The sequence below is a fragment of the Austrofundulus limnaeus genome, unplaced genomic scaffold (assembly GCF_001266775.1).
Source record: "Austrofundulus limnaeus strain Quisiro unplaced genomic scaffold, Austrofundulus_limnaeus-1.0 Scaffold8, whole genome shotgun sequence".
NCBI classification, from domain to species: Eukaryota; Metazoa; Chordata; class Actinopteri; order Cyprinodontiformes; family Rivulidae; genus Austrofundulus; species Austrofundulus limnaeus.
The window spans coordinates 5,703,900-5,731,392 of NW_013952410.1; the positions used below are offsets into that span (position 1 = coordinate 5,703,900).

The 27,493-nt window shown below is 40.1% G+C and overlaps 2 protein-coding genes across 4 annotated transcripts in view; both read left to right on the top strand.

Moving 5' to 3' along the window:
• Nucleotides 1-21,481, top strand: part of shroom2a (shroom family member 2a) — a 68,678-nt gene extending 47,197 nt beyond the window's left edge. For all 3 annotated transcript variants that reach the window (XM_014000999.1, XM_014001004.1, XM_014001007.1), the window contains 8 exons: nucleotides 437-559; nucleotides 838-3,199; nucleotides 4,418-4,488; nucleotides 10,635-11,207; nucleotides 12,454-13,020; nucleotides 17,951-18,119; nucleotides 18,767-19,039; nucleotides 20,075-21,481. In XM_014000999.1, coding sequence (XP_013856453.1) covers nucleotides 437-559; nucleotides 838-3,199; nucleotides 4,418-4,488; nucleotides 10,635-11,207; nucleotides 12,454-13,020; nucleotides 17,951-18,119; nucleotides 18,767-19,039; nucleotides 20,075-20,347 — 4,411 coding nt within the window. In that variant the 3' untranslated portion in view covers nucleotides 20,348-21,481. The remainder of the gene's footprint in view (nucleotides 1-436; nucleotides 560-837; nucleotides 3,200-4,417; nucleotides 4,489-10,634; nucleotides 11,208-12,453; nucleotides 13,021-17,950; nucleotides 18,120-18,766; nucleotides 19,040-20,074) is intronic.
• Nucleotides 21,482-24,136: 2,655 nt separating this feature from the next.
• On the top strand, nucleotides 24,137-26,329 carry cldn34a (claudin 34a). The gene has a single exon (XM_014001035.1). It carries the CDS (start codon nucleotides 25,346-25,348, stop codon nucleotides 26,084-26,086), a length of 741 nt encoding a protein of 246 aa, XP_013856489.1. The 5' UTR covers nucleotides 24,137-25,345; the 3' UTR covers nucleotides 26,087-26,329.
• Nucleotides 26,330-27,493: the final 1,164 nt, after the last annotated feature.

Sequence of the window (27,493 nt, forward strand, 5' to 3'; positions counted from 1 at the left end):
CCAGAAGGTTTCAAACTGACAACTCTGGACTCAGATCATCTGCTGCACACAGTTCTGATCACTTATTATCAATAATAATTTGCTACGATGGACAGACAAAAAAATTGCTACGATAAATTATTATTAATAATTATCATGAGGAGTCCTTAACTTTAGGATGTAGTTAGGCAATTAAATATTCATGTATGTGTAAATTTATTACCATAATTGAAGGTGAGTCACGTAAATTTATGTTTTCATAAAACAAGTAGCCCCCCCAAGACCAATTTCCTAGGGGAAACACTGCAGATCCAATCTGAGCAATTCAAATTCAATTCCTGCTGGCACAAGATGTATCCCATATGACAGCTTCATTATAATCTCCACTTCTTCTTGTATGAAGGTAACATTGTTTTTCATAAAGGTCTCTAATCCAGTCTCTTTGGCTCTTCTTCAGGAGGAATGAACCCATAAACAGGCCTCACTCCTGGCACTCARCCAAGTTCAATGAAAGCCAATCAGAAACTGGCAAAAGACAGTCTCCGCCCACCACCGTCTGGCACAATAAATGTGACACAAGGTAACGCAGAGTTCCTCAAGTTTAGCTCCAACTTTCAGCTTTGAGCATAGAGAGGGTTAGGTTCACAATTTATGATTTTATTCTTAGTTCTGTGTGCAGGAGGCTTTGTTCTCAGTGTTATTTTTTGTGTCTATCAAAGAAATCACAAAATGTTTCAGTGATGTTTCAACGGCAGTATTCTGATGAAARCTGTATTTGTTTTTGTAAACAATAAAAGACAGGAAAAAAAGAGTGTTTATTTTCTCTTTCTTACCTTTGTAATTTCCTTTAACCTCCAGCTCATCTGCTTCTGATCTTTCTGCCGGCTGGGAGCAGACAAACCTGCACAGGGTGTCCGACCACTTAGGCTCTCTTGGCAGCATGGACAGCTTAGAGCACGTCCCCCACTCCTACCCGGCTGGTCACAGACCGTCAAACAACTTTTCGGAGCACCTTGGAGAAGGGAAACGAGACTCGGCGTACAGCTCCTTCTCCACACCGGACCACACGAAAAGCAACACTGCCTCCACGGAAAGTGTACCTTATAAAGTTGGTCAGTGGGATGCAGGAGCAAAGAAAAATAATGTGAGAAACAGCCAGAGCCTGGTTCCTGAGGGGCAGAAACACAATGATAGGTTCACATATTTCCAGATGCCAGGCGTAAACTCAGGCCACAATGATGCTCTCACCGAGGACTCAAGTGGTTCCCACCATTCCATTTCCAGCAGAACCAGCTTTGGACCTGTGTGGAATGTCCCTGAGAGAAAAAAGGCCGCTTCACCCTCTCCTCCCCCTCCACTGCCACCGGCACGCAGCGATAGCTTCGCTGTAACAAAGGCRCACGAAAGAGGGATAGTCCCCTCTCACCCTGAAGGACCAGATCCACACACAGCCTGTAAGGCTCCCAGTGAACACCATCACACTTCCCCTAAAAATGATAGTGAGAACGCTTATACTTCCTCTGATAAATACAGTCACACCCATTCCAGCTCACATAAACATCATCCCCACTCCAGTGATGCTCACCAAGGCCACCACGAGAGACAAAGACACGATAGTGAGAAAAGCACTTTTCATTCTCCACCCTGGGCCTCATCTGTACCAAAGCCACAGAACGTAGGTGGTTCCTATACCAGTCCACAGGAACCGCACACGAACAGTTCTACACATCACAACCAGAACCACAGATGGAACATAARCACAGACCCAAACACAGACAGCTCAGGACCTGGTCGATATTACTGCGTGTCCACAGCCCAGCAGACACAGCCCAACCACCCATCTTTATCCGATGTACCAGAGGACCTGAGGAGTGCAGYGGGTGCAGATCTGCTGCAGAATAAAAATGAACGGGGCGCTTTTAACACACATTCAGGCACCCAAACCAAGTGTCATCTGTCCCAACAGCAGCAACACTCCTCGCACAGTAAAGACAGCAATGCTTACAGCAAGCACCATGTCCCTACTGTCCCAGAAACATCCGTACTTCTCCCCAGTTTTGATAATTGTGTACGTCAGAGAGGACACACCACACAAATGATAGATTTTGTGCACATCRCTAATCCCCTTAAAAGACAGCCTGAACAACGGAGGTCTCTCTCCGCACATATTATAGATTTACCCCAAGACAGCAGAGTTCATAGCCAAGTGAGCAACAAGATCTGCCCTCAGACAACCCCGATGCTTCACTCTCTGTCCATGAATGTCACGRGCCAGGAGGAGAACGCAGGAGACGCAAACGCCAAGGACTCCCTTAGGGAGGTAAACCGCAGCAGCCGCTTTGCCACCACGCTGAGAAGTGAAATCCAGATGAGAAAAGCACAGCTGCTGAAGAGCAGGAGTGCAGCTACCCTCCCCGATACTGAACATGAGGCGGAGGAAAACCAAAATGTCCGTAAGTCCTCTGAAAGTTCCACCTCAACCCCTGCAGATGGGTCTTTCTCTAACTACTACAAAGATCATTTGAAGGAAGCACAAGCGAGAGTGCTCAAGGCCACTTCTTTCAGGAGGAAGGACTTGGAGCCCGTCTTACAGGAGCACTCTGCAGCCGAGGTCCAACCCAGCTACTCATCCTTAGCACACGCTTGGAAAGATGGCAGCCCTCTGCTGACGGCCACAGAGTCAAATAACTCTGCACCTTTTAGTGGTCAGGTGACCCGGATTGGTGGTCGGAAGCGATTTCCCCATGAAAAGAAAATTCGGTCTTACTCCGAACCAGACAAAATCCATGAAGTTGGGGTTGGTGAAAGTCTGACTATCACTGAAAATGCCAGCTCCTCGTTGGATCACCAAAAATTTTTGAAAGAAAGCATGACGCCGGAATTCTCCAATCMGAGTCCCCTTCAAAGCCATTCCAAGAACCAGGACAGACCTCGCGCTTCCCGCAGTTCAACAGAGAACCCAGTGAAAGAWGTCAGGCACACCGAGGAGACCCCGAGAGCTCCTCACTCTGCCCAGTCCCTTCAGGATGTCCAGAGGCTTGGCACATTCGCAGAGTATGAGGCAAGATGGAACGTACAGAGGAAACCTTCAGAGAAAAAAACCTCTGGACGATCTCATTCAGCTGATAATATTCTCGATCCAGGACCCGAGGATATAATGAAGAGCACCTGTTACCACGAGAGATCCAAATCCTCTCCTTCAGCAGACTTCTATGGGCAGGTAAAGCATGAAGCACCACAGCTGGAAGGGCTGTTAGAAACCGTGTTACCTCTTTGTTTTGATCAGTTCCAGATCTAAAGCTCTAACAGTGGCTTTCTATGGGATAAGTCTTGTCCCAGCAGGAATTGAATTTGAATTGCTCCGATTGAATCTGAATGTGCATAATTTCAAATTGAATGCATTGGTTTGAAAATTAATTTCACTAAATTGAAACTGAATTTAATTATTTGAAAAGTTTTGAATTTGAATTAATTTGCTTTGAAACTATTTTGGTTTATTAAAAATTCAGTTTGACTACTTTCACTTTCAGTTCCAAAATTCAGATTTTTGTGTCACATCCTGGTCCTTGAGAAAGCCAGCCAGAGTAATCAAACACAGATCCACAGATTTATGTTTCACTTTGGTGAAGTTTCCCTTCTGTATGTAACAGAGTTGATGCAGTCCACCATAAAAGTAACAAAAACAGACAAATTTATTTTATTGCAGTGATTAATTTTACCTATAGAAAATGTTACATTTACATCCTGCCATGGATCAGTCAGCAGCAGCATCTGATCAATATGTGATCCATGACGTGATGTAAATGTAACATTTTCTATATATAGATAAAATGAATCACTGAAATAAAATAACTGTCTGTTTTTGTCACTTTTATGGTGGATTGCATCAACTCTGTTACATACAGAAGAGAAACTTCACCAAMGTGAAACATAAATCTGTGGATCTGTGTTTGATTACTCTGGCTGGCTTTCTCAAGGACCAGGATGTGACACAAAAAATCGGAATTTTGGAACTGAAAGTGAAAGTAGTCTAAATGAATTTTTAATAAACCAAAAATAGTTTCAAAGCAAATTAATTCAAATTCAAAACTTTAAATTCAGTTTCAATTTAGTAAAATTCATTTTCAAACCAATGCATTCAATTTCAAATTATGCACATTCAGATTTAATATGAGCAATTCAAATTCAATTCCTGCTGGCACAAGATTTATCCCATAATTTTCTTCTTAGTAGTAACTGAAGTGGCAGCGACAAAAGAACAGACCTAGTCAAATATTAATCTATATTTGTTCATAAAGACACACCCTCATCTTAAGAAAGAGGCATTGACTTGTTACGTTTGTTTTCCAGCAGCAGGAAACACGAAGCTGCAGCCTGATGGAAGTCTTCTGTGTTTGAATGTTTTGCATAACTTCACGTGTTTGTTCTTCTTTTACAGAAGATTCCTGGTCTTGCGACAAAGTTTGACACTGAGCGTAAACCTGCTGAACTGCCCAGCTCTGACACAAGGTGAGTCTATCTCGAGGAGGTATGGGCTRTTAGTACTTGTAATTTCTGGGGAAGTTTATTGTTCATTATTGTTAACCATTGTGTTTTAGTACTCGTTTCTTTGCTARTGTAGTGTGACTGATATCTTGTGTTTTTATTATCTTGAGCTCTACCAATGGCTAGTAGTCTTGTAGAGAACTGAAGTCATTATAATGCATGAAGGTGTAATAATGGCAGYGCCTTTGTGCAGCTGGGACAACATAAGCGGTCTCTGTAGCTGCTCTTTGTGTCATTTAGTGAAGGCTTAGTGGTGTGGGCAAGGCATCTGGCCATGTTTGTGAYAGTATGTTCACATTCAGGCAAATGTCACCCAAATCTGAATTTTTGTTGAGTTGGGGGAGGGGGGGCTGCTTTTGAACACAACTGCTTTTTTGAAATAAAAGTTACAGAACATGAAAAAGGAAAAAGTCTGCAATTTAATTTGCACTAGTCAAATTTTATATATGTAACATCTAAAAATACACATAAGATATCTTGAATTGAGCCGCAACTTAATGGTAAATGTAACATAATTTATACTCGTCACAGTGTAGAGATGCCTCAAACAAGTAMTTCACCTTTTCAAAATATAATTAAAGATATCTTAACTGATAAGTCTGGTCATAAACCAGTTTCAGATCTCTGAAATGTTAAGTGTGGTAAAGCTGACTTTATGTTAAAACTGCCTGCCATACAGTAAAAGCTTCCACATAGCAGAAAATGACCTGCTTCTCTCCCACAGCTGGTTGTTGGGTTTTTTTTTTTTTTTTGTCATATTAACAAAATGGACTTAAAAGCATGTGAAAGTGCAACTAACGTCCACATTGTCTTTTCATCTCCAAGCATAACTCCAGCTTTGGTGTCAAAAATACTAAAAATACAGCTAGAGTACCGGTAGTTGTTATAGGCTTCACTGTGCACAACGTACAGCAGGAGGAAAAGAGACATTAAGATGATTTATGTCCTGCGACACAGTATTTCAGTTATGTACCAGAAAACATTGAAGCTTATTGTGGTAGTTTGATGAAAAGAAAYGGTCCTGAATGTGAGCTGACCGGTCAGTGCTTGTGTGCGTATGTGCAGGTGTTCATTAGCAGTGCTACGTGACTCACTGTGAAGGGCGGGATGGGGGTGTTGTTAGGTGCGACAGTTGGTTCTGTTGATGGGGGGCATGGGGGTCTCATCACCAGAGTTCATATGGAGTCTGATTGAGGTCGCTTTTAAAATATAATGTCAATGTAAACACAAAAACTTCTGATTTGAGCATTAAGACCTGCAGTGGGAACATAGCCAGAGAGGACGTGTKTCTTCAGCACTCTGTGGGATTTTATGAGGAGCGATGCTCAAAAAGGTCCAACATTTTCCCCAACAAGGTGTGTTCCTCYGTATAACTGACTTACCTGTATTCGTGAGGTGGTTTGTTTGGTGCAGCACTCTGACAAAACTTAACTACCTTTTATATTTTATAAACCTGATTTGACTTTGCTTGCTGCGTCATGAAGTCAGTTTTTGTGATTACAAATAAAATGTTGTGAGGATTATTTGAGAAATTAGTTTGGTTTAGATAATCAAATTGCTTCAGAATGAATTATAATTATTGTTGTTTCTGGCAAAAACAAACAAATTGATATCCCCACAGGCTTTAGTAGTACTTTGTATTTTGCACTGTTTTGTTCATCATAATAAAATACTAACAGAGCCATCATCAGCCTCACATCGAGGTTTGTTTTCATTATGTCAGTAGGAATAAAGTAGTTGGAGCTTAATCTTCCAGCATAGTTGGTCAGAATTGAACATTTTAGTGACTGGCCTTAAACTCTGTCTGGAATTGTTACTGTAATAATAATTAGGGCTGCAACAACTAATCAATAAAATGAATGAAAATCGATTATTAAAAGTGTTGGCAACAAATTTCATTATGGACTTGTTCTGTCGGGCGATTTTTGATGGTAGTAATTTAATGATTAAACTTTAAGTTTTAATTTGCTGATAATGTCTGAGTGAAGACACTTAACCTAATACTGCAAATAAAACAAGCATTTATTGAATTGTTGTAATAAGCAGCTGTCCTGACTGAAAGTCTTCTTAACATGATGTTTCTGACATGAGACTGTCCATGGTCAAACGTAAACACTTTACTATAATCAGGGTTGCACATAAGCGGTGCGCATGCGTGATAAAAAAAAAAGAAAAAGTGCACCAGATGGAACGTCATAAAGCTCACTTCCGTACCTAAGATTGTACCTGAGATTGTCTGTTAAAACAACAGCTAGCAGGGCTCTAGAAGTGCAACCAGTTTGGTCGCAAATGCAACCTGATTTCTTTAAAAAAATAAAATAAAATCCAGCCACACTGGTATGACTGGATCATTGTTCGGTGCTCACCAAGCCTCGGGACAGCGAGACCCTGATATAAGGATTAAACAGACACTGCCTTCAACAAATCAGACGAAGTCCAGAGCCGTTTTATCCAATCAGAGCAGAGCAGGGCAGGACTTTCAGTCAGAGCAGTTTTCAGCAGAGAGGTTGAAGCAGTGGGTCGYGCAGTGGCTGTAGCGGTCAGTCCTGACATCTCCTGCACTTTGCTCCTGAACTACCAGAGACTTTGGTCTGTAAAACATAACTTTATATTAAATATGTGTTCAGAGCGTCATTATCAAACAGATCTGTCCAACTYTGTGTGAGTGACTAAACTCTCTCCTCCTGAGAGACTGCTGTGACGGGAGTGCGTTGCTGCGCGTGCAGGCTGAGTCTTTCTGTGAGATTCACTGTTTGAGTTCTTCTAATTGAACCACATTAACTAACAGAACATTTGTTTGCCCCATATTAAAGTAAAGTTGATTCTCTGTTTAACACCCCCGTCAAAAAAAATTATATATATTAAAAAATAAAAACAACTTGCCATGTTCTCTAGGTGAAAGAGTTTTAAATGTTATTTTAATTTATCATAAAGATCCACAAATTTCATTCACAATTGTATCAAAAGAAAAAAAACAAGGTTCTTGATTTGCTAAACTTATTTATATTTAGGACCATACTGTGATACAGCTTTTCTGGGATAAATGTAATTTATTAAATGACCAAATATGAAGAATAAATAATTACATGAGCTGAAACCATCTAAATAATATAATATTTTTGAATCAAATAGTCTTTTAAAAAAATCAGTATAACAAATAAAACATTTGTATGTTTTAAGTTATTTTGCTCTGTGCTAAAGACAGATATTTGCTACTTGGACTGGAGAGAGTGGAAAGCTGGTTTAACCAAGGCTGAAGATGCAGAAGACCAAACTACAGGAGCTGTCCATCTGAAGGACATTTAACCATGAAATGTCCAGTTTGTGATGTTTATATGACATACAGCCCCTCAGCCACTTAGGTAGTTTACAAAATTTATGCAGAGTAAAAGAATAAATTAAAAAACTTGTTGGACTGATTTGGCCTGATGTCCTGAGACGTTGCAGCTGATAGGAGTCATAAAACAGAACAGGGGGACGTTAGATGCCCGGACGCCCCTCTAGATAAATGTGTTAAATGAGTGAAGGAAAATATGAGCACCAAGCAACAACCCTAGGTTCTCCCCTGAGAACAAGACCAAAAATTTTATGTGCAACCCTGAATATAATAGTTCGGACATTTRTTTCAGGTTACACTCTTCCCTCAAGGACACATTTCACAAAGCTCAGAGAGAGAAAAGATGAAGAGACTTTCAAGGATAAAGCACACATTTGTGTAGTTTTTTGTGAACATTCATTTGTTTACTGAAGCTATTTGACAAATATTTACTTATTAATGCATTACATTTTAATATTATATATAACTTGTTATTTGTGCAATTTGCTTTATCAGTCCAAATTTTCTATTTTGGAATAAAAAGGTCAAAATTTATACATACATATATATACAGTACCCTAATCATAATAAGTGTATTGTGAAGCTGTTTGTTTGTGGTTACAGATATTAAACATACCCACTAGTTGACTGTGTTTACAGCTAGTAGTTARCACATATATCAATTCCTGAGTAATCTTGTATAATATAAAGTACAAAACTAAAGCCCCCCGTTGTACCCTTAAAATGTCGATCTGTAACAATGTTGTTTTGCCACCGTTCCTTCATTGTTGAAGGTCAGGAARCCTGTTCTAAATGTGTTTTAGTTGTGTGTTAAAGACATCTTACTGAYGTTTGCAACAAGTTTTTCAAGAGTCCTCCTGCATTATTTAAACATCCCAGGTGAAACTCGTAGCAGAGTGCAATGTAACTGATATTGAGTCATTTCATTGTCAGAACCACACCAGACGACACTCGTGTTTGCATTACAACAGGCTGGGGATGGTATTGTCACGGGGAGGTATAGGAGATGAGTTTAGTGTGCTGGGCCCCACCCAGATGGTGATATTGATACAGAAAGAGACACCAACAGGTGGCTTCAGTCACAGAGCGTTGACAAACAGGACAGGACTTTTAGCTCAATGGATGGTAATGATTAAAGCAACACACAAGGTGAGCTGGTTCATATCCTAATACGTGTATAGTTTAGGTATAATCATGCATTTACAGGCAGCTTTACGCTAACTTTGTGTGACAAGCTTGTTTGTGACAACTTTTTCATATTGTGCAGATCTGAAAGTGAGGCACGAAGCAGCCTGTGAGCTCCAGCTGCAGCTCTTTTTTTTTTTGGGTAACTTGTTCCAGCTTGTGAGGACTTCAGTCAGGAGCTTTGGGTTCTGGCGTCTGTCTGCCCACAGTCAGTGGGTTTTATCGTGGGACTGCAGAATCACTTGTGTGGTTTATACTCAAAGTCGAACAGCCGGGTACTTCGTCACGTGACCATGTTGTAGACAGAGGCTGACATATTTGTTTGGGGGAAAATAAGATGAATTCCTCTATGTGGAAAATAGGAAAAATGGTGAAAAGTTGCTGTAGGACTGCACTTCTCATGTAAAAAAAAAACATCCAGAGAAAAAATATAATTTTTTTCTAACTGCAAGTGCGAGGGGAGAGAAATAAGATACATTTCGTTGTTCTGCCTTTGCCGACTTCTGTGCTTCTCCTTGTTTAAAAAGAATTGCCTCATTGTTTTGATTCAAAACACAGTAAAATTGGCTAAAATGAAGATTAAACACTCAAAACTACACACTAACTATAAAATCCAAACATGTTAAATGTCACAGATCTAATTAATAAAGTCCTGCTCTCACCGGCYCTTCATAGCCGCCAATCTCCATTCAAATTTCACCTCTTTTTATTTTCTTCTTCCTGTAGGTTTTTTACTGCTTGTCAAATAACTTTGAGCCTCAGTCAAAAAGGAGGTCTGGGGGGTTATATTTTTTCGGTTTAAGAGAAAGATGMGACTGACGATGGACAGCTGTGTTCCTGCTCCCTTCAGCTGCAACGCACTTSAAAATAGAACGTCCATTTTCAGAAAAAAAAATTAGTAAGATATGCCATTTATCGTAACTCTGGTTTTCTTAACACTTGACCTATCGACACAATTTAAAAACTGCTGTATAGTTTGAAGTCTCTACTTTTGACAYAATTTGTAACAGAGTCTCACGATGAATACAAAAACGGAGGTTTGAAATCACCTGACTGAATGACATCACACAGACTTCGAGAATTTGTAATGTTCAACTGTGCCTAACTGGACATGTAGTCCCTCGCTGTTCTTTATGCACACAGTGGATGGATGGGTTATTGYTTGTCCCTGTGCTGAGGTTAAATTTACACTGGATGATAGAATGCTTTAAAGTTTCACTTTGTTTAGTCTCCACCTTCTTTTCACCATCAGGCTCCAGAGAGTCAGATGCTTTATTTGTCCTCTAAAGGGTTAAAGCGGAGAGTGTGATTCAGGCAGGAAAAAGTGATTGCATCACACRTCTCTGCGCTGGAGGAATATTTATTTCTTCATGCAGGCTGTTAGAGCTGAAGCATTTCTCTTCAGGCTGCCAGCTGGGTAGCTAACACGAAGAAGGCTCGTGGACGTTTGTGCTGTCATGGCAGCATAATCATAGTGGCTGCTGGAGGGATGAATGAGGCCTCTGCCACAGTATTATTAGAACGARACTGAGATGATAGCCTGCGCTGCCTGGCTGTGTAATTAAAAGCTTATTGTTGTATTCCTCAGGTTCTCTGACAGTGGTTCAGGTGACTGCAAAGTGGCAGAAAAGCCAGCAGAGTTTGAAAATTACTCCGCGCCGCCCGCTCCACCCATGACCGGAGCCAATCCTGACTGTAGACAGGGAGCTGCTGCTGCCACGCTGAACCACAAGTCTGGTTCTCACAGTCTGCCCGAGCCTGAAGACCACAGCCACACAGAGTTGTCATCATCCGGACAGAGGAGGAGGGCCTCTGTGCTGGAGAAACCGTCCCCTACCAGAAGCCAAGACGTCAACTCCCACGAGTCCTTCACCGGCYCCCCGAGCGACGCCTTTACCCACCGCTTGGCTAACTTCGAACCAAACTCTGCTTTTTATCCCATCTACTCTGCGAAGGGAGATCCTGAGCAGGGCAAAGGACACGGTGTAGCGCGTCATCGATCAACGTCCAGTCATCAGCCTGCCCTCTCGCCCCCAGCTTCCTCACACAGGCCTTCAGTGCATCACAGCATGGAGGGGCAGCGYACTCCCTCGCCTCAGTTTTCTCCACAGAGACTCAGCGACAAGCCTCCAGTCTCTCTTTACAACGAGGAATCACACAGGTAACATATTCCTTTGATTTCTCTTAAATTACCACAGTGTTGCTCCTGAGTTTTAAAGTGCCTAGTATGACATCATTTTTTTTTTTAATAAACATGAATGCATTTTTGGAAAGGTAACATTAACAACAAATTGTAAAGAAAGATTTCATGCAGCTGAGATGAACAGTTGTTGAGATATTTGCATGTGAAGTCACAGGAAGAGATGTCAAAGGGGAGTGTCTGAATGTGAACAGAGCATGGCTACAAAGGCCAACAACACAAACTGTAGAGAAGAATCTGATGTTTCTTTAGATTATTTTAATTACTAAAATAGAGAGATGAGAGAGTCACAGTTCGAAAAATATTGTTTTATTAAACAAAAACCAGAATTTTATTTCTTGAAGCGTTCCCCTTTGATGTCACTTCCTGTTTCATGTTGTCTGAGCAAAGTTCAAAATAAAATATGTCAATTATGGGACATAAATGGTAAAACTGTGTATTTTACAAAGTTTCTTGAATATAAATATGTTTTCTTTGAGWTTTGGTATTTGAAGGATAGGTGTGTCACAGGTACTTTAAAGTGCCTGTGAAACAGGAAGTAACATCAAAGGGRAACTCATTAATAAAAAACTCGCTGGTCTCACTTTATTAAAACAAAATTATTTAAACTTCAYCTCTCTTTGATAGCGACTAAAAGTAATCTAAAGAAACATCAGATTCTTCTCTACAGTCTGTGTTGTTAACTTTTGTAACAATGCTCTGTTTACATGCAGACATTYCCCTTTGACATCACTTCCTGTTACTTCACATGCAAATATCTCAACAACTGTTCATCTCAGCAACATGAAATTTGTTTTGCAACATGTTTTCAGTGGTATCTTTCCAAAAATACATTCATGTTTGTTACAAAAATTTGATGTCAAAGGCGCTTAATAGCTTCTKCAGAGCTAACTGTCAAGTTATTGTGATTTTATCTCTGCAGTTTAGTTTGGGTATAAATCTCCTAAAGGCAAACGTTAGTTTGTTTTCTTAATTTCAGACAAATCAGTATATTCTGTAGTGTCTTCAGGACTGTGCAGAAAGGATTATTACAGTTAGCTGAAACCAAAGGAGAGGGAGGAGTCTGCTTCTCTTAGATATTCCAGCAGACTGGGCATGGAAAACTTTCCAGCTGCCATCATGCAGTAAAACTTTGAATCAGCAGCAAGAAACACGTCATCTTTGAATGGTTTTTCACCAGATTTTCTTTCTGTTCTTTACGTTTCAGGATGGAGCAAATCATAGACGATCAGAATTCAACAGTGAGGAAAGTGCCCATCAGGATTGTACACTCGGAGGGAAGCGTAGAAAAGGAGATTTCTCCATTTTTGCAGCAAAGTGACCTCCCTATCATTGAATCTGAGAGGCATGATGTGGCCAGGTTCAGCAGTCTGGGAGCTCTGGGACAGGACACGGTCTTCAGTGCCTTTAGCTGTCAGAAGGAGCCCGACAGTCCTGCAGGTTCTCAGATGAAGCAGAGAGACGTGTACATGACCACAGTGAGGGATTACGCCACTTCTAACAGCCAGCTGGCGCTGCAGACCACAGATGATCCCAGCAGGAAGCGAGAAACCACAGGCCTGACTGAGCAGGAGGACCAGAAGAGAGAGGAGCTGGCACGGGACATCATGGGGAAGGATAAATCACTGGTTGATATTCTGGACCAGAGCAAGATGAAGACCACRATGGACTTGATGGAGGGAATCTTTCCTCAGGGGGAGCAGCTGTTAGAAGGAGCTCATCAGAGGAGAAAGTTGCAGCCAAAGCAGACAAACTCCAGACCTGCAGAGGACAGGTGAGCCTCACAGCTTCTACACCACACAGATACACGACGKATCAGTGGTTARCACTGACGCGTCACAGCAAGAAGGTCCCTGGTTCGATCCTCGGTTGGACCTGGGGTCTTTCTGTGTGGAGTTTGTACGTTCTCCTCGTGCTTGCGTGGGTTTTCTCCGGGTACTCTGGTTTCCCCCACCCCAAACTTCAGGCCCAGGCCTCCCTTGAAAAAGAGATCWGAGATCTCAATGGGACTTGCCTGGTTAAATAACAGTAAATAATTTAAAAAATACAATGGTCCAATGACAGCTACTAGGGCTGTGTATTGGCAGGAGTTTGGTGATACGATACAAATCATGACTCAGGGGTCACAATACAATGTATCACAATATATTGCAATACTGTAAGCAAGGCGATATATTGCCATTTTTTGTACAAAAATTCTATTTAAAAACACAGTATGTTTTATATGAATAATTTTTTCATATTTCTTATTTCATGCATACTTTCAATTCTTAGACTAAATATGCCATTAGTTTAATATACTGTATTTATTAATGTATAATACTAGAAATTTAACCCTAAATATCATCCATAAAGTGTGTGTGGTCGGGGGGGTAGTATTATACACAGGTTATTGATAATTAGATTTTTAATACTTTTTAARCTCAAAAATGATGATCGTGTTATACTCGTGATTGTATTATACATGAATAAATACGGTAATTATTGCAGCTTTAAGATTTTAATACAATTTTCTATAAAAATATAGTGACCCAACATACAAACCAGGGGTAGACATAAGGATATTTTTCAGGTTGTCCAGCGGACTACCTGTTGACAAGATCTGGTTGTCCGCAAAACATTTTGGTTGTCCAGAAGAATCTCAAGAAAAATGTAATTTAACAAGTATATTGTTCTGTAGATGAAGTTTATTATATATAATTGTTCTCAGTCAGCCAGGTTGACAGGATCTGCATGAATAAAACTTCCTCATTCTCTTCTTTGAAATAGAGTATTTAAAGCTCAGGGAGTAAAGCAGCAAAAATGTTGCTAATAAAATCTAGAGGTTACCCAACATTCATAAACTTCTTTTTACTCAAAGTCAAACATTTTCACTTAAATAAGAGTATCCTGTGTACATGACCTTATAAAAGTCACAGTTTAGTGTTCTGTTGGCTTTACCRAGTTTTTTCTCCAGTTCATTTTTACAAWTGATGGRCAMCTGCGGCAGAGAACTTTAATCRAGGTCTTTTTTTCTTGGTTGTCCACCGGACAACCAGGAGACAGGATCTGRTTGTCCAAAATGAAAAWAGGTTGTCTCGGACAACCTAACCAATGGTTATGTCTACCCCTGCAAACAATGGCCTATATCTTGTCCTAAAGTTCAGTAAACAGATGACATGAAGCTGCTACAGTCTGTGTTGTCGGTTGTCACAGGGAACCTTAATGGGGGAGCACAAGTGCACCAGTCGTTTCAATGCCCTGTGCTTCATCTGGTCGTTGCATTTGACCAMTTCAGTACCGTCCCTCGGRGACCCCCCTGAGCTTGGGGCACTAGACAAATGCCTGCCTTCTGTAACATGACGGCTGACTGCAGTCAGGAGAGCGTCCTGAACAAGACACTTCAATTTGACTTAAAGTACAGACATTCCAACTAATAATGGACTGTTGGCAACCTTACCTGAGCTTAGGAGGCAGCAGGTGTCGGTCTAATCTGCTCAGATTCAGCCATCAGAACATGATGCTGATGTTTACTCACAATGCTAATGTCTGAGTTACTGTTGTACTCTCTGACTCCTCAGGAGAGAAGGAGCCAAATGTCTGACTGACCACTGCCAACTAGAGATCGGAGGTTGAACTAAAACATAAAAATGAACTGTTGGCAAGAAAGTTTACATTTTAAACCTTCATTAAAAAATCATTACAGAGCTTTAGAGAATCGATACAGTAGCAGGAAATGAAATTTTGCTATATTTCAGTGTATCAGTATTTTCTTACACTCCTAGCTTCCACACTACACAAAACAGTCTGTTCAGTTCAGCTTCTACATTAGACTTGAGCAGTATGAAGGCATTTTGGCGGTATTAAAATATGGTGACGGTTAAAAAATACATATGAAACTCATGCAGTGAAGGCTGTTATAAAAACTTGGATATAAACGTTCAAGGCTCTTTCCTTCTGGATTTAAACTTCGGTTTATTTATTTATTTATTTATTTATTTATTTATTTGAGATGTGTGAGCTCCATCCTTCAGACAAGGCATTCACTTTTACACAAAACCTGGACACACCTACGAAAAAGTGTCCTGATGCATCAGTAATCCAGGTAGACAAATCACAAAGAAAAATAAGTAGGTCCTCTTCGTTAATGAAGCGTTTCGTCTCTCCTCCAAGAGACTTCTTCAGTCTGAGGAGTTTCAGGTGAACTCAGCGTTATAAGCTCCGCCTCCACATGGTGGACAAACAGGTTGGTCACATGCAAAAGATGACCATTAGCCAAACAATAGGTCGTTAGTGGCTTAATTGGCTCTGTTGTTTATTGAGGGTCATGTGCTCCATCACTTGACTATCGTTGGGGCCCTGATTCACACCTTTTGCTCACAGGGGGCTGAGTCATACTTGCAATAACAACATTGTTAGATAGATGGATAGATGGATAGAGACTGACTGACTGACTGACTTGTTTGTTTGTTTGTTTTTTTGTTTGTTTGTTTGTTTGTTTGTTGTCCCCAAGGGGAAATTTGTCTTGGACATTGTATGCCCGACAAGCTGCTTCTACAATTAATACACTACAAACAGCAATAAGAAGTCGTGAGCACCTCAAAACATTAAAACACATGTTGCACAAAAACACATATTTCTCAATAAACACATATCGCGCATTCCCACATACCTTCTAGCATGTACACAAACCTAGTCAAACCAAAGCTTTAGTAGCATGACGAACACTATATGCATACTTTAACAATCTGACAGATGTAGTAACAAATTAATTTTTAAATCTATTGAGTCGACAAGCTGGATTCTAAACCGTTTGCCAGATGGTAAGAGTTCATGATGTGAGCGGGGTCAGACAGCACCATCTGAGCTAGTCTGAGGACAGACTCTTCATAGATGGACTACAAGGAAGAATTGTCGGTCCTTCCTGTCGCCTTCAGTGCCGTTTGTATCATGTGACCAAGCTTAGATTTTAAATGCACAGATACAGTAGCTTGCCATACCACGCTGACATTCAAACCTGATGATGCTTTCAAAACAGCCTGATAGAATAAGTTTCTGGTTCACCCCAAACACTGAGTCTGCGTTAAAAAAAATATATATATATACACTCACCGGCCACTTTATTAGGTACACCTGTCCAACTGCTCGTTAACACTTAATTTCTAATCAGCCAATCACATGGCGGCAACTCAGTGCATTTAGGCATGTAGACATGGTCAAGACAATCTCCTGCAGTTCAAACCGAGCATCAGTATGGGGAAGAAAGGTGATTTGAGTGCCTTTGAACGTGGCATGGTTGTTGGTGCCAGAAGGGCTGGTCTGAGTATTTCAGAAACTGCTGATCTACTGGGATTTTCACGCACAACCATCTCTAGGGTTTACAGAGAATGGTCCGAAAAAGAAAAAACATCCAGTGAGCGGCAGTCCTGTGGGCGGAAATGCCTTGTTGATGCCAGAGGTCAGAGGAGAATGGGCAGACTGGTTTGAGCTGATAGAAAGGCAACAGTGACTCAAATAACCACCCGTTACAACCGAGGTAGGCAGAAGAGCATCTCTGAACGCACAGTACGTCGAACTTTGAGGCAGATGGGCTTCAGCAGCAGAAGACCACACCGGGTGCCACTCCTTTCAGCTAAGAACAGGAAACTGAGGCTACAATTTGCACATCGAAATTGGACAAGAGAAGATTGGAAAAACGTTGCCTGGTCTGATGAGTCTCGATTTCTGCTGCGACATTCGGATGGTAGGGTCAGAATTTGGCGTCAACAACATGAAAGCATGGATCCATCCTGCYTTGTATCAACGGTTCAGGCTGGTGGTGGTGGTGTCATGGTGTGGGGAATCTTTTCTTGGCACTCTTTGGGCCCCTTGGTACCAATTGAGCATCGTTGCAACGCCACAGCCTACCTGAGTCTTGTTGCTGACCATGTCCATCCCTTTATGACCACAATGTACCCAACATCTGATGGCTACTTTCAGCAAGATAATGCGCCATGTCATAAAGCTGGAATCATCTCAGACTGGTTTCTTGAACATGACAATGAGTTCACTGTACTCAAATGGCCTCCACAGTCACCAGATCTCAATCCAATAGAGCATCTTTGGGATGTGGTGGAACGGGAGATTCGCATCATGGATGTGCAGCCGACAAATCTGCGGCAACTGTGTGATGCCATCATGTCAATATGGACCAAAATCTCTGAGGAATGCTTCCAGCACCTTGTTGAATCTATGCCACGAAGAATTGAGGCAGTTCTGAAGGCAAAAGGGGGTCCAACCCGTTACTAGCGTGGTGTACCTAATAAAGTGGCTGGTGAGTGYATAATCTCTGCTGCTGACGAGAACACAACATATTAACATGAATCTCCCACTTAAACAGATTATCTAGGTGAACCCCCAGATATCTGTAGGAACAGACCTGGTTTATTTTCTGCTCGTGAATAAAAAGTGGGAAACTGTCACTTACAGACTTGGGGTCAATCAGCATCTCCTCTGTTTTCCTAGTATTAATGAGGGGGACAACTGGACACGAAGGCCTCCACCTGTGTTTAATGGTCTATAATCTATAATCAGTCTGTTTTATTTTGACAGGTTCTGTTTTAAAAAGTTAACTTCTAAGAAAGAATAAACTCTTTATTGTTTTATAAAGACCCCGAATTGACTTTTTAGGGAAGGTTTTATATTGTCTTGTTTGATGATGTGAGAAACATTTTTTTGTATTTCAGGGAGAAGGAGGACAGCGCATCAGTAGCCGTCACCATGGTGACCAGTTCAACATATTACAGCACATCCGCTCCGAAAGCCGAGCTTCTTATCAAAATGAAAGACATGCAGGATCAGAACAGGGAGGACGACTCTGAAGATGAGCTGGACATTAATCTGGCCAACAAAAAAGTACCAAAAACTTTTTTCTTTATTCCTGTTTGTTACAATATTTTGTTATCAGAGGTTTATAGTAAATACATTTACTTCATTACTGTACTTAAATAGTTGTTTTTTTTTTTTGAGGATTTGTAATTTTACCAATTATTTTTAAAATGGCTACTTTTACTTTTTTGTTACATTTTAAAGCTAACAATACTTTAACTTCTTTACTTTAAAATGTAACACCTAGTTACTTGTTACAAAATTAAATCAGTTTGAACATATTGAAAAACCTGTTTCTGCACTCTAAAAATGAATGAAGTGTTGAATTTACTCAACAAAGTCAACTGGCTCCACTAAGCCTAAATTGAGTAAAGAATACACATACATTGCTCAGTTTACTCAACCTGTCTTAGTGGAACCAGTTTGGTTCAGTAAATTCAACAGTTTATTTCTTAGAGTGTGTAAAAGTACTTTTACTTTCCCAATTTTTGTGAAGTTGTATAACTTTTACTTGAGTAGTTTTCTCATCAATGAAATTTATTTTTACCAAAGTCATTTTCTGTTCGTGTAATTTTACTTTTACTTGGTTATTTTTTTTCAAGTACTTTAAAAACCTCTGTTTGTAATAAACGTCTTCATGTCAGTTTGATTTTGTGTGTTTTTGTTTCGTGCAGCAAGAGCTGATCGACAGCCTCAGTAAGAAGCTCCAGGTGTTGCGAGAAGCTAAGGAGAGTCTTCTGGAGGACATCCTGGACAACAACGCTCTGGGCAGCGAGGTGGAGATCCAAGCCCAGCAGGTCTGCAAGCCGAACGAGCTGGAGAAGTTCCGCATGTTTGTCGGAGACCTGGACAAGGTGGTGAGCCTGCTGCTGTCGCTGTCGGGCCGTTTGGCCCGAGTGGAGAACGCCCTCAACAGTCTGGAGGAGGACGCCACTCCTGAGGAGAGAGTGAGTGCATCTGAAAGTATTAACCATTAGGGCTGGGTAAAAAAATTGATTTAATCGATCTTGGATTGGGCATGAGATCGATTCTTCCCCATGGCGTCTGAGGTGCGTTTCTATTTTGTCACTCCTGGCTTGCCGTATGTTTACATCCGGTTGACGTTCAGTGCCAACATTAGCTTTCGATAACAAGTTGTCTGGATCAAAACAAAAGAAACTAAGGAATCACTAACATTACCAGCTGACTCTGCAGAACTAAAAGACAACAGAGACCATGGGGACTTTTGTTTGCAAAGATTTGCGCTCCTACGTGGTAGAGAAAACAAAGCTGACTAAACTGTTTTCCACAGCATGTAAAAATGTGTGAAAGACGACATCCTAACAAAATCATTTAGTTTTGTTACCAACATTATTACTTTTAAACTTTAGGAAACGTCTTAATGAAATCCACAGTGATGAAATGTTGTAGTTGTGTTATTTGTTTTAATAAGGTATAAATAACAAGTTTTAATAAATTATATTGAACAGAACAGAAACATGACAAATATACAGTTTTCATACCCCCATGGAGTGGACAGAAGTATATTTATATTAGCCCACCTCTTCTCCTGCAACCTTATTCCATCACTTCTTATTCATCAAAATAATTATTAATTACTTTAAAAAATTTATTCCTCCAACAACGCTGTCACCTGCAATGCCTTTTTAATTTAAATAATTTGTGACCGTTTTCTTTCAAGATTAAACTGTTTAATTTAAAAGTTTGTCCTTTAAAACCTGTTGTTTTTGGTGAAGAGAAAAAAATAGTGGCATTGTATTTTGCAACAGAAAAAACATAAAGTCTAAATTTGGCGACACAATTATCACAATTTTTGACAATAAACATTTTCACTGAATGGAATCGTGATTAATCGATTCAGAACCTTATGAATCAAAATGGAATCGATCCAGGGAATTGGCCGTGATACCCAGCCCTATTAACCATCACTAAAACTGTTCTGTTCTGCATGTTTTGAAATCGTATTTCCACATCTCCTGCAGCGCACCTTGATCGAGAAGAGGAAGCTGCTGATTCAACAGCACGAAGACGCGAAGGAGCTGAAGGAGAACCTGGACCGTCGAGAGCAGGTGGTTTATGATATCCTGTCCAACTACCTGCCCGAGGACAGCCTGGCGGACTACGAACACTTTGTGAAGATGAAGTCTGCGCTCATCATCGAGCAACGCAAACTGGAGGACAAAATCAAACTGGGTGAGGAGCAGCTTAAATGTCTGACAGACAGCCTGCCCCTGGAGCAGAGGCTGGCTCTGTAGAGGGTTCTGCTCATGTGGCTCGCTTCAACACAACGACCAGCAGAGGGAGACAAATATCAGAGCTTAGAGAAAATACCCTGTTGGGAACAAGAACTGGTGTTTTTGTTTTTTGTTTTTTTTTACCTGTGCTTCCTGTTTTCTGTACCAAACTGTGATGGAGGAGGACATCACCATCAGGACTCACACAGTTGTTCAGCATCGGAAAGATTCATGTTTTTTTTTCTTGCATCATCCAACAACTACACCATCCTGAATGCCATTTTTACCATGTTCTGTTTTGTTCTAGTAATTTATTATAGACTTTTGAATCAGAAAAAGGAGGGATGATTCTGTCATCAGCAGATCTGAGCAGCCTCGCCACCTGATGTGTTATATGCTGGATAAGTATTTATCATGTTTTGTTTTATAACAAAATCCAAATATTTCATGAAAATCAGCTTCAGTTCTGCATCCACTCACGTTAACTTATGGTATCTTTAGGTTTTTGTGGCTGTTCTGGCAGTTGGTTGTAGAGGAGTGTGCAGCTGAATGAATGTCCGGATTATTTTCTCCTGCAGATGTTTCTGTGTCGTTACATGGATTCATCACAACTTCATCACATGACATCATTATGTTTTGTTTTACACCAGGAAAATATAGACCATTTCATAGTTAAAAATTTGTTACAAATGCACGATGCAAGCTGAGCTCATACGTTAGTCAGGAAAACGCAGAGGTTGCTCTGGAAATGCCGTTGAAATTGCACAAATTCAACCAGTAAATTTACAGTTTTACAGACCCARTGTGTTTGTTCTGGTGATTCATGTTAAACTTTCCCTTATGAGATTTTTCATAAACATCTGTGCTATAAATCTAATTGGTAAAATGATAAATCGACTGTACTTTTATAACGCTTTTCTATCCATCCAGGACACTCAAAGTGCTTCCTAACGTGTAATCTAATGGTGTTTCCATAGAAACCTCAGTGTTTTACCAGTTGACCTGAGACCCAGAAGAGCTAGACTCCACCTTGTACTCATGACTACGAAATCCTCCACTGAATGCAGTTAACCACTGTTGTTATTCTTGATTTGAAYATTAAATTTGGTTGATCTTCTTGCAACAAAAAAATGCAACAAAATCATTTCAAACCAATTTGAGTAAATATTTATTAAAGCGTTCTGGCCTTTATAAGATATTGTGTTGCACAGACTGCGGCCGATGTTTGCTGAAGTCAACATCAGCCGTAGGCCGCTCGTATCAGCTGCATAAATGGCTGTGAAATAAGACGTTCTAGTCTACAGGAGACCTACGTTTGCGTGACCACATTGCCCTTGTTACCAAATGATAAGTTTTATATCACATTGCTTCAGTTGTTTTATTTTTCAAGGTATAACTTCACAAATTTCAGTTTTAATAGAAAAAAACATTACAAGTAAATAAATAAAAAGCATTAATAATTTGGGTTTAGCTCCAGTTTCTCAATGCAACAAAAGTTTCTTCAGCTGAATTTTTTTCAGTTTTCAGTTTTTCAATTTTCTTTCAGTCCGTGATAAAATTCAAAACTCAGTCATTTAAAAAAAATACCTTCACCGTCTTTGTTTTTCTGTTTAATTTCCTGATGGCACGATGGATTCTGGGATACCGTCGGCCACATAGGATACTCAGATGCAGCCGACGTTTTCAGGGTTTTGTCGGCTGCATGTGTAGGCGCTGATGAATTTGGACAGCCTCCAGCAGTGGCATAAGCAGCCGACAAATGCGGCCGACRTCGGTTGCAACACGTGAATTGAGACACGGCCATCAAATCCAAATCAAAAATCCAAGATGGCTCCCATAGCTTAAAAATTAATATTGGCCATATTTCAGAGATTTTTAGACATAATAGGCTGAATTTTGGGCAATGCTACWCACAAGTTTAAGCTAACTGCTAATTTTAGACAATTCAGCTATTTTAAGACTYTCAGAGCTGARAACTGGTACAGTRGTGGCTGAGAACAAGTTTTGACAAACTCTGAATGCCAATTCAGCCAATTCAAGATGGCTACCAGAGCTAATTTGAAACTGAAATAACTGCCATTTTAAGACATATTAGACTGAAATCTGGTGTGGTGGTCGCTGAGAACAAACCTCATTCTGAAACTAAATCAAAAATCCAAGATGGCCRCCATAGCTAAAAGGAAGAACTGACCATAACATCGCCATTCTTTGACAAATTGATCTGAAATTTGGTATGATAGTAGCCAAGAGAAATCCACCAAGATTATGTTGAAAATAATCCCACACCAAGAGGCAAGCCTTTTATATTTACACCAGGAACTAGTCTAGTTTTATTAATGTGCAGCTGGAAGAACGCAGTCCTGGTAACATTTTTATTGTGGGGGTTAAAATGTCAGCTGGTCCACAATCACACCAAGACAGACAAAGTCTGCTGGAAGGAGAGAGGAGTTCAAATCACTTCTTGTCCAGAGTCAACCATTAACTTCACCACACCCTGTTCTCCACTGATAACTGCTGAAAATAAAGACTTTGGCTTTCAGATTAGTTCCAGTGAATCTCTTCTCACAGATCCAGCATTAGTGGAAGGACTCTGTGGATACAGAAACAACTTTGATGGTAAGAAAACTGACTTACTTATATTTTACTTTCAAATCTTAAAAGATGTTAAAGAACGATTAACTCCATGTTACCTGGACACATTGTACCCACAGCTGCAGGAAGACCAAGACATTTTAATCATAGGTTCTAGACAAGCTACTTTTTTTGACACATTCAAAACATTCAGGTTATAAAACTTCTGGACATCATCTTGGTATTTTTGGTAATACTTTGCGGTGGGGSGGAAATAAATCTTAAAAAAATAAGTGAAATCAGTTTTTAGTTTTGTTGGTATTCATAATTTGCTCATTTATAAATGCACAGTTAAATACAATTAAAATACATTATGTTGATTCTAAATAGCTGCTAACATGATAAAACCCTGTTAATGAATAGTTTTACTCTGCGTGTGTTATGTAGGAAAATATCATTTATCTGTAGTAGTTTCCATAACGTTTCATGTCGTCATATATGAGGTTAATTTTTGACTTAGACACATTTTCTCCATATGTTTCACTTCACATGTATCAGTGCCTGTCACTGAAGCCCACAGGGCTTCATAAAAAACACAAAACCTTTACAAATACACTCATGAACAAAAAAGTGGTAAGGAAGCTGCTCGTGTGGAATCTCGTGACTTCACTGCACTGTGGATATCGAGTCGGCACTTCAGACACGCTGCTTGTCCCGTGTCTGTGGGCCAAGGTGATTGGACTGTCGGACGCTCCAGCAACTGCCTGATAACACTTTTCGCTCCACTCTTGGTTCCGCAGCACGTACCGTCTGGCGTTCAGCTGAATGAAATCATTAAGTGGATCCCGTAGAGTTCTATAAGACAACTAAAGTGTGAGCTACCATTGTTTACATGTGACACGATGGAGGAGCTAAGATGGCGTCTAAAAAGGTCACAGCTGTCAAAACTACTGTTTAACAACAAGCCCAACAGGATCTGTRTCACAACTTATTTTTAATCTCTTTACACTAGCTTCATATAATTCATAATTTAACTATCATGTAAAACAGCTGTATGAAGAAAATATACCAGTTATAACTAACAATGATCTAAACTTAACCATCAATTACTAATTATTAATTAATGATTCAAGTGATTTATTTTTTGTTGTTTTATTTTAAAACCTATTTCACTCAAAAAATATTCATAAAATATGTTATTACTAAAGTTTTTTTTTTGCTCAGACATCTTAAGATGTGCAAAAGCTCAGTCATCTCAAAGTATTGATTGGTAGGAAAATGTGTTCAATATATCTGAAGTCAGAATAAGTTCATAGAAAACCAGCTGATCTCTTCTAAAAAAAAACTTTATTGAAAAATCTGACTCCATTAAAGGCCAACAGGCAGCCAGCAGCAGGCCTGAAGGAGGCCTTGGTTCTGATCAGGACAAAACAATAACAACCCTCACAAGGAGCCGGCATCTGTTCCTGGATGATCTTAGAGAGAAGACTGCCTAAATGTCAATCACCTTAAAACAACATCTGACTTCCTGGTCTCAACCCTGGAGGTGGTATCTTTTACCTCAGACTTTACAACATAACCAACTTTGTTTGTTACAGAGAGGCCTCATGTTGATAAGACACACTGACTCTTCCTCTGTTTAAACTGTATGGCTGCAATGATCACAAAGTGTAAAATACAAAACTGGATCTCAAATTCAGTTAATCGGTCACATTTTCTTCAGATTCAAAATATTTTTTAGTTTATTTCCATTTCGTAATGATTTATCCAAGATATTTATCCAGACAGGAAATAATCCTATATATAAATATAATCTTATAAGAAGCTACGGTTTCATTTTCTGCACAGTGACACTTTTTGATGTTGCTTTGTTTGAAAGTGTTTAGTTTATTTGTCGAAGAACTGGAGGGTCAGTGTTGTTCTGTTAGCTGGAGAACTACAACAGTATTTAGCAAAGAAAAGCCTCAAAAGATTGACTTAACCCTAACCCCAATAAAAACAAAAGTACCAAGTGTAGACAATTAAAATACAATTAAAATACATTATGTTGGTTGCACKTTTGGAAAGATAACATGGATAAGGTATTGCAAAAGCWATTTCACACCACTGAGATGAATCACCAAGTGTAGATTTAAAAAATATCTTTTCAACCCCTAAATTGTATTGTTAATCTAATCTTCTCCTTTTCAACAATATCTTATATTCTCTTTATGAAACAAAAGGTCTTACAGGTCTTATGGTCACTGCAGACTAATAAAAACACATTTAGGATGTTTGTTTGCTGTCAGTTAGGCAGAATTTAGAAATATAGCAACTTATCWGGAGAGCAGCTGAGATGGGACAAATGAACTGAGCCAGTAAAACAGTTTTAAAAACTTGTCTTTTCAGCAGAAACGATGGTGGCCTGTAGCCCTCTGACCCTCTGAGCACCAGCCACACAGGGCAGGGATGATGCACTTGGCCCACACGGCCCACTGGCAGTTCCTGGGATTAATATCCGGGTTCCTGGCCTGGATCATCATCATGGCTACAGCTGGACTCAACGAGTGGCGGGTTTGGCACGTGGCCGACGTKTCCATCATCACCTCAGGGGAGGCATGGGTGGGCATCTGGAGGGCGTGCTTCTTCAGCCACGTCCTTCCCAGAGCCGAGAACTGTCGGAGCCTGGGGATCTCGGACCCCTTTGTTCCAGTGGAGATCCCGGTGGCTCAGGTTCTAATGATAGTGGCGGTGATCTCCGGCCTTGTGGGGAACATCTGCGCCGCGGTGGCCATGAGAATGGCCTACTTCTCCGTGGAAGATCGTCACAACTTCAGGATGGTTTTTGTGATGGCGGGTGTTTTTTACCTGCTGACTGCGACTTTCATGTTGGTTCCTCTGGTGTGGAACATGACCTCTGTCCTGAACAACAGCACCATAGACTTCCCACAAGAGTTCCACTTCCCCGCCGCGCCCATCAGACAGAGGGTTGGCTCGGCCATCGGTACGGGCCTCTTCGCCTCCACCCTGATGCTCATTAGTGCAGTTCTCTTCCTAAGCTACCGGTTTGTTTGGGAGGCCCCGGAGAAAACCAGGGACCCGCTCAGTGGCCCCTGGCCGGTAACAACACTGACAAAGACATCAGACATGTCCAAAGAAGATGGCCAGGGGATGAATAATCCTGCTTTCAACACTGAAGAAACCTCATGAAGGTTTAGTTTTTTCCAGTGTTCCTTACACTGTAAGACTTGTTCGAACAAAAACATGCTTTAAGTAAATTTCTTATCAAAGCTGTTCATTAAAGTGCCCGTGACATCAATTTGTTTTGTTATAAATGTGATTGCACTTTTGGAACGATAACATGGATAACGTATTGCAAAAGCAATTTCACACCACTGAGATGAACAGTTGTTGAGATATTCGCATGTGAAGTAACAGAAAGTGATGACAAAGGGGAATGTCTGAATGTAAACAGAGCGTTGCTACAACACAGACCACAAGGAATTTTCTGATGTTTCTTTAGAAAATTTTAGTCCTTATAAGAGAGAGATGAAGAAGAGTCAGAGTTCAAATAATACCGTTTTAATAAACAGGTTTTTTACTTCAAGAGTTCCCCTTTGATGTCACTTCCTGTTTCACTTTAGCTGAGCCAAATTCAAAGGAAAATATGCCAGTTATGTGACAAAATGGGTTAAATCATGTGTTTTATGCCAATTTTCCTAAATGTGAAGATATTTTCTTTGACCTTTTTGCATTTGAAGAATAGGCAAGTCACAGGCACTTTAAATGTTTATGATTTGTGACAAGAACATCACTGCCACTGAATAATCAGATTTTTTTAAATTAAACAGTTTGTTTACGTATTAATGGTTCAGTAAAAGCATGGATAAAGACAGCTCAACATATCAACACTATCTGAACAGAGACAATAAATCTAAATGTTTTGTTGACATGAAATAAATCTGTCTTTGCCCACATTGGGCCTGCAACYATAACTACAGTATTGTCAACACAGTTATATTTTCTTTTTTACTCTTAATTAAAAATGCATACTGTATATAAAATGGCAAGTGTAAAATAAAATGTTTAAAAAATATCAGTAACACAGTGTCATTATTTAATTAAGTAAAGCTGGAAACATACTCCCTCCGAACTGCCGACATCGGCACGGGTTGTCGCAGTTTCATGATGAAAATTACGTCACCAGGCTTCGCAGCGTCGGCTCGGCAGCCCTTTTTGGCACAACTGACCAGCAGAACTTTTTACCCCCCTCCCGCGACGACGGTAATGTGTGATTGGTCTGAAGTTCATGGGCATGTTTGTTTGTGCTGAAACTGAAAGCGCTCGGACAAAAGAAAAAAAATCGCTTCTATGTTTAAATTTAACATTTAAACATAACAATTAGCATTTAAATTTAAAATAAGCACGTAAGTTATCTCATAATTATGCGATAGTTAAGTCATAATTATAAGATAGACTTATTTTTGAACTGAACCATATTTTTTTGTTTTTTCTTCAGAGTGGCGGATATGAGCTTCCATACCATTCCACCCTAGGTAGTCACTATCTTTTGATAAAGACCCTAATGACCACTTAGAAGGGAGGGGAGAATAAGTG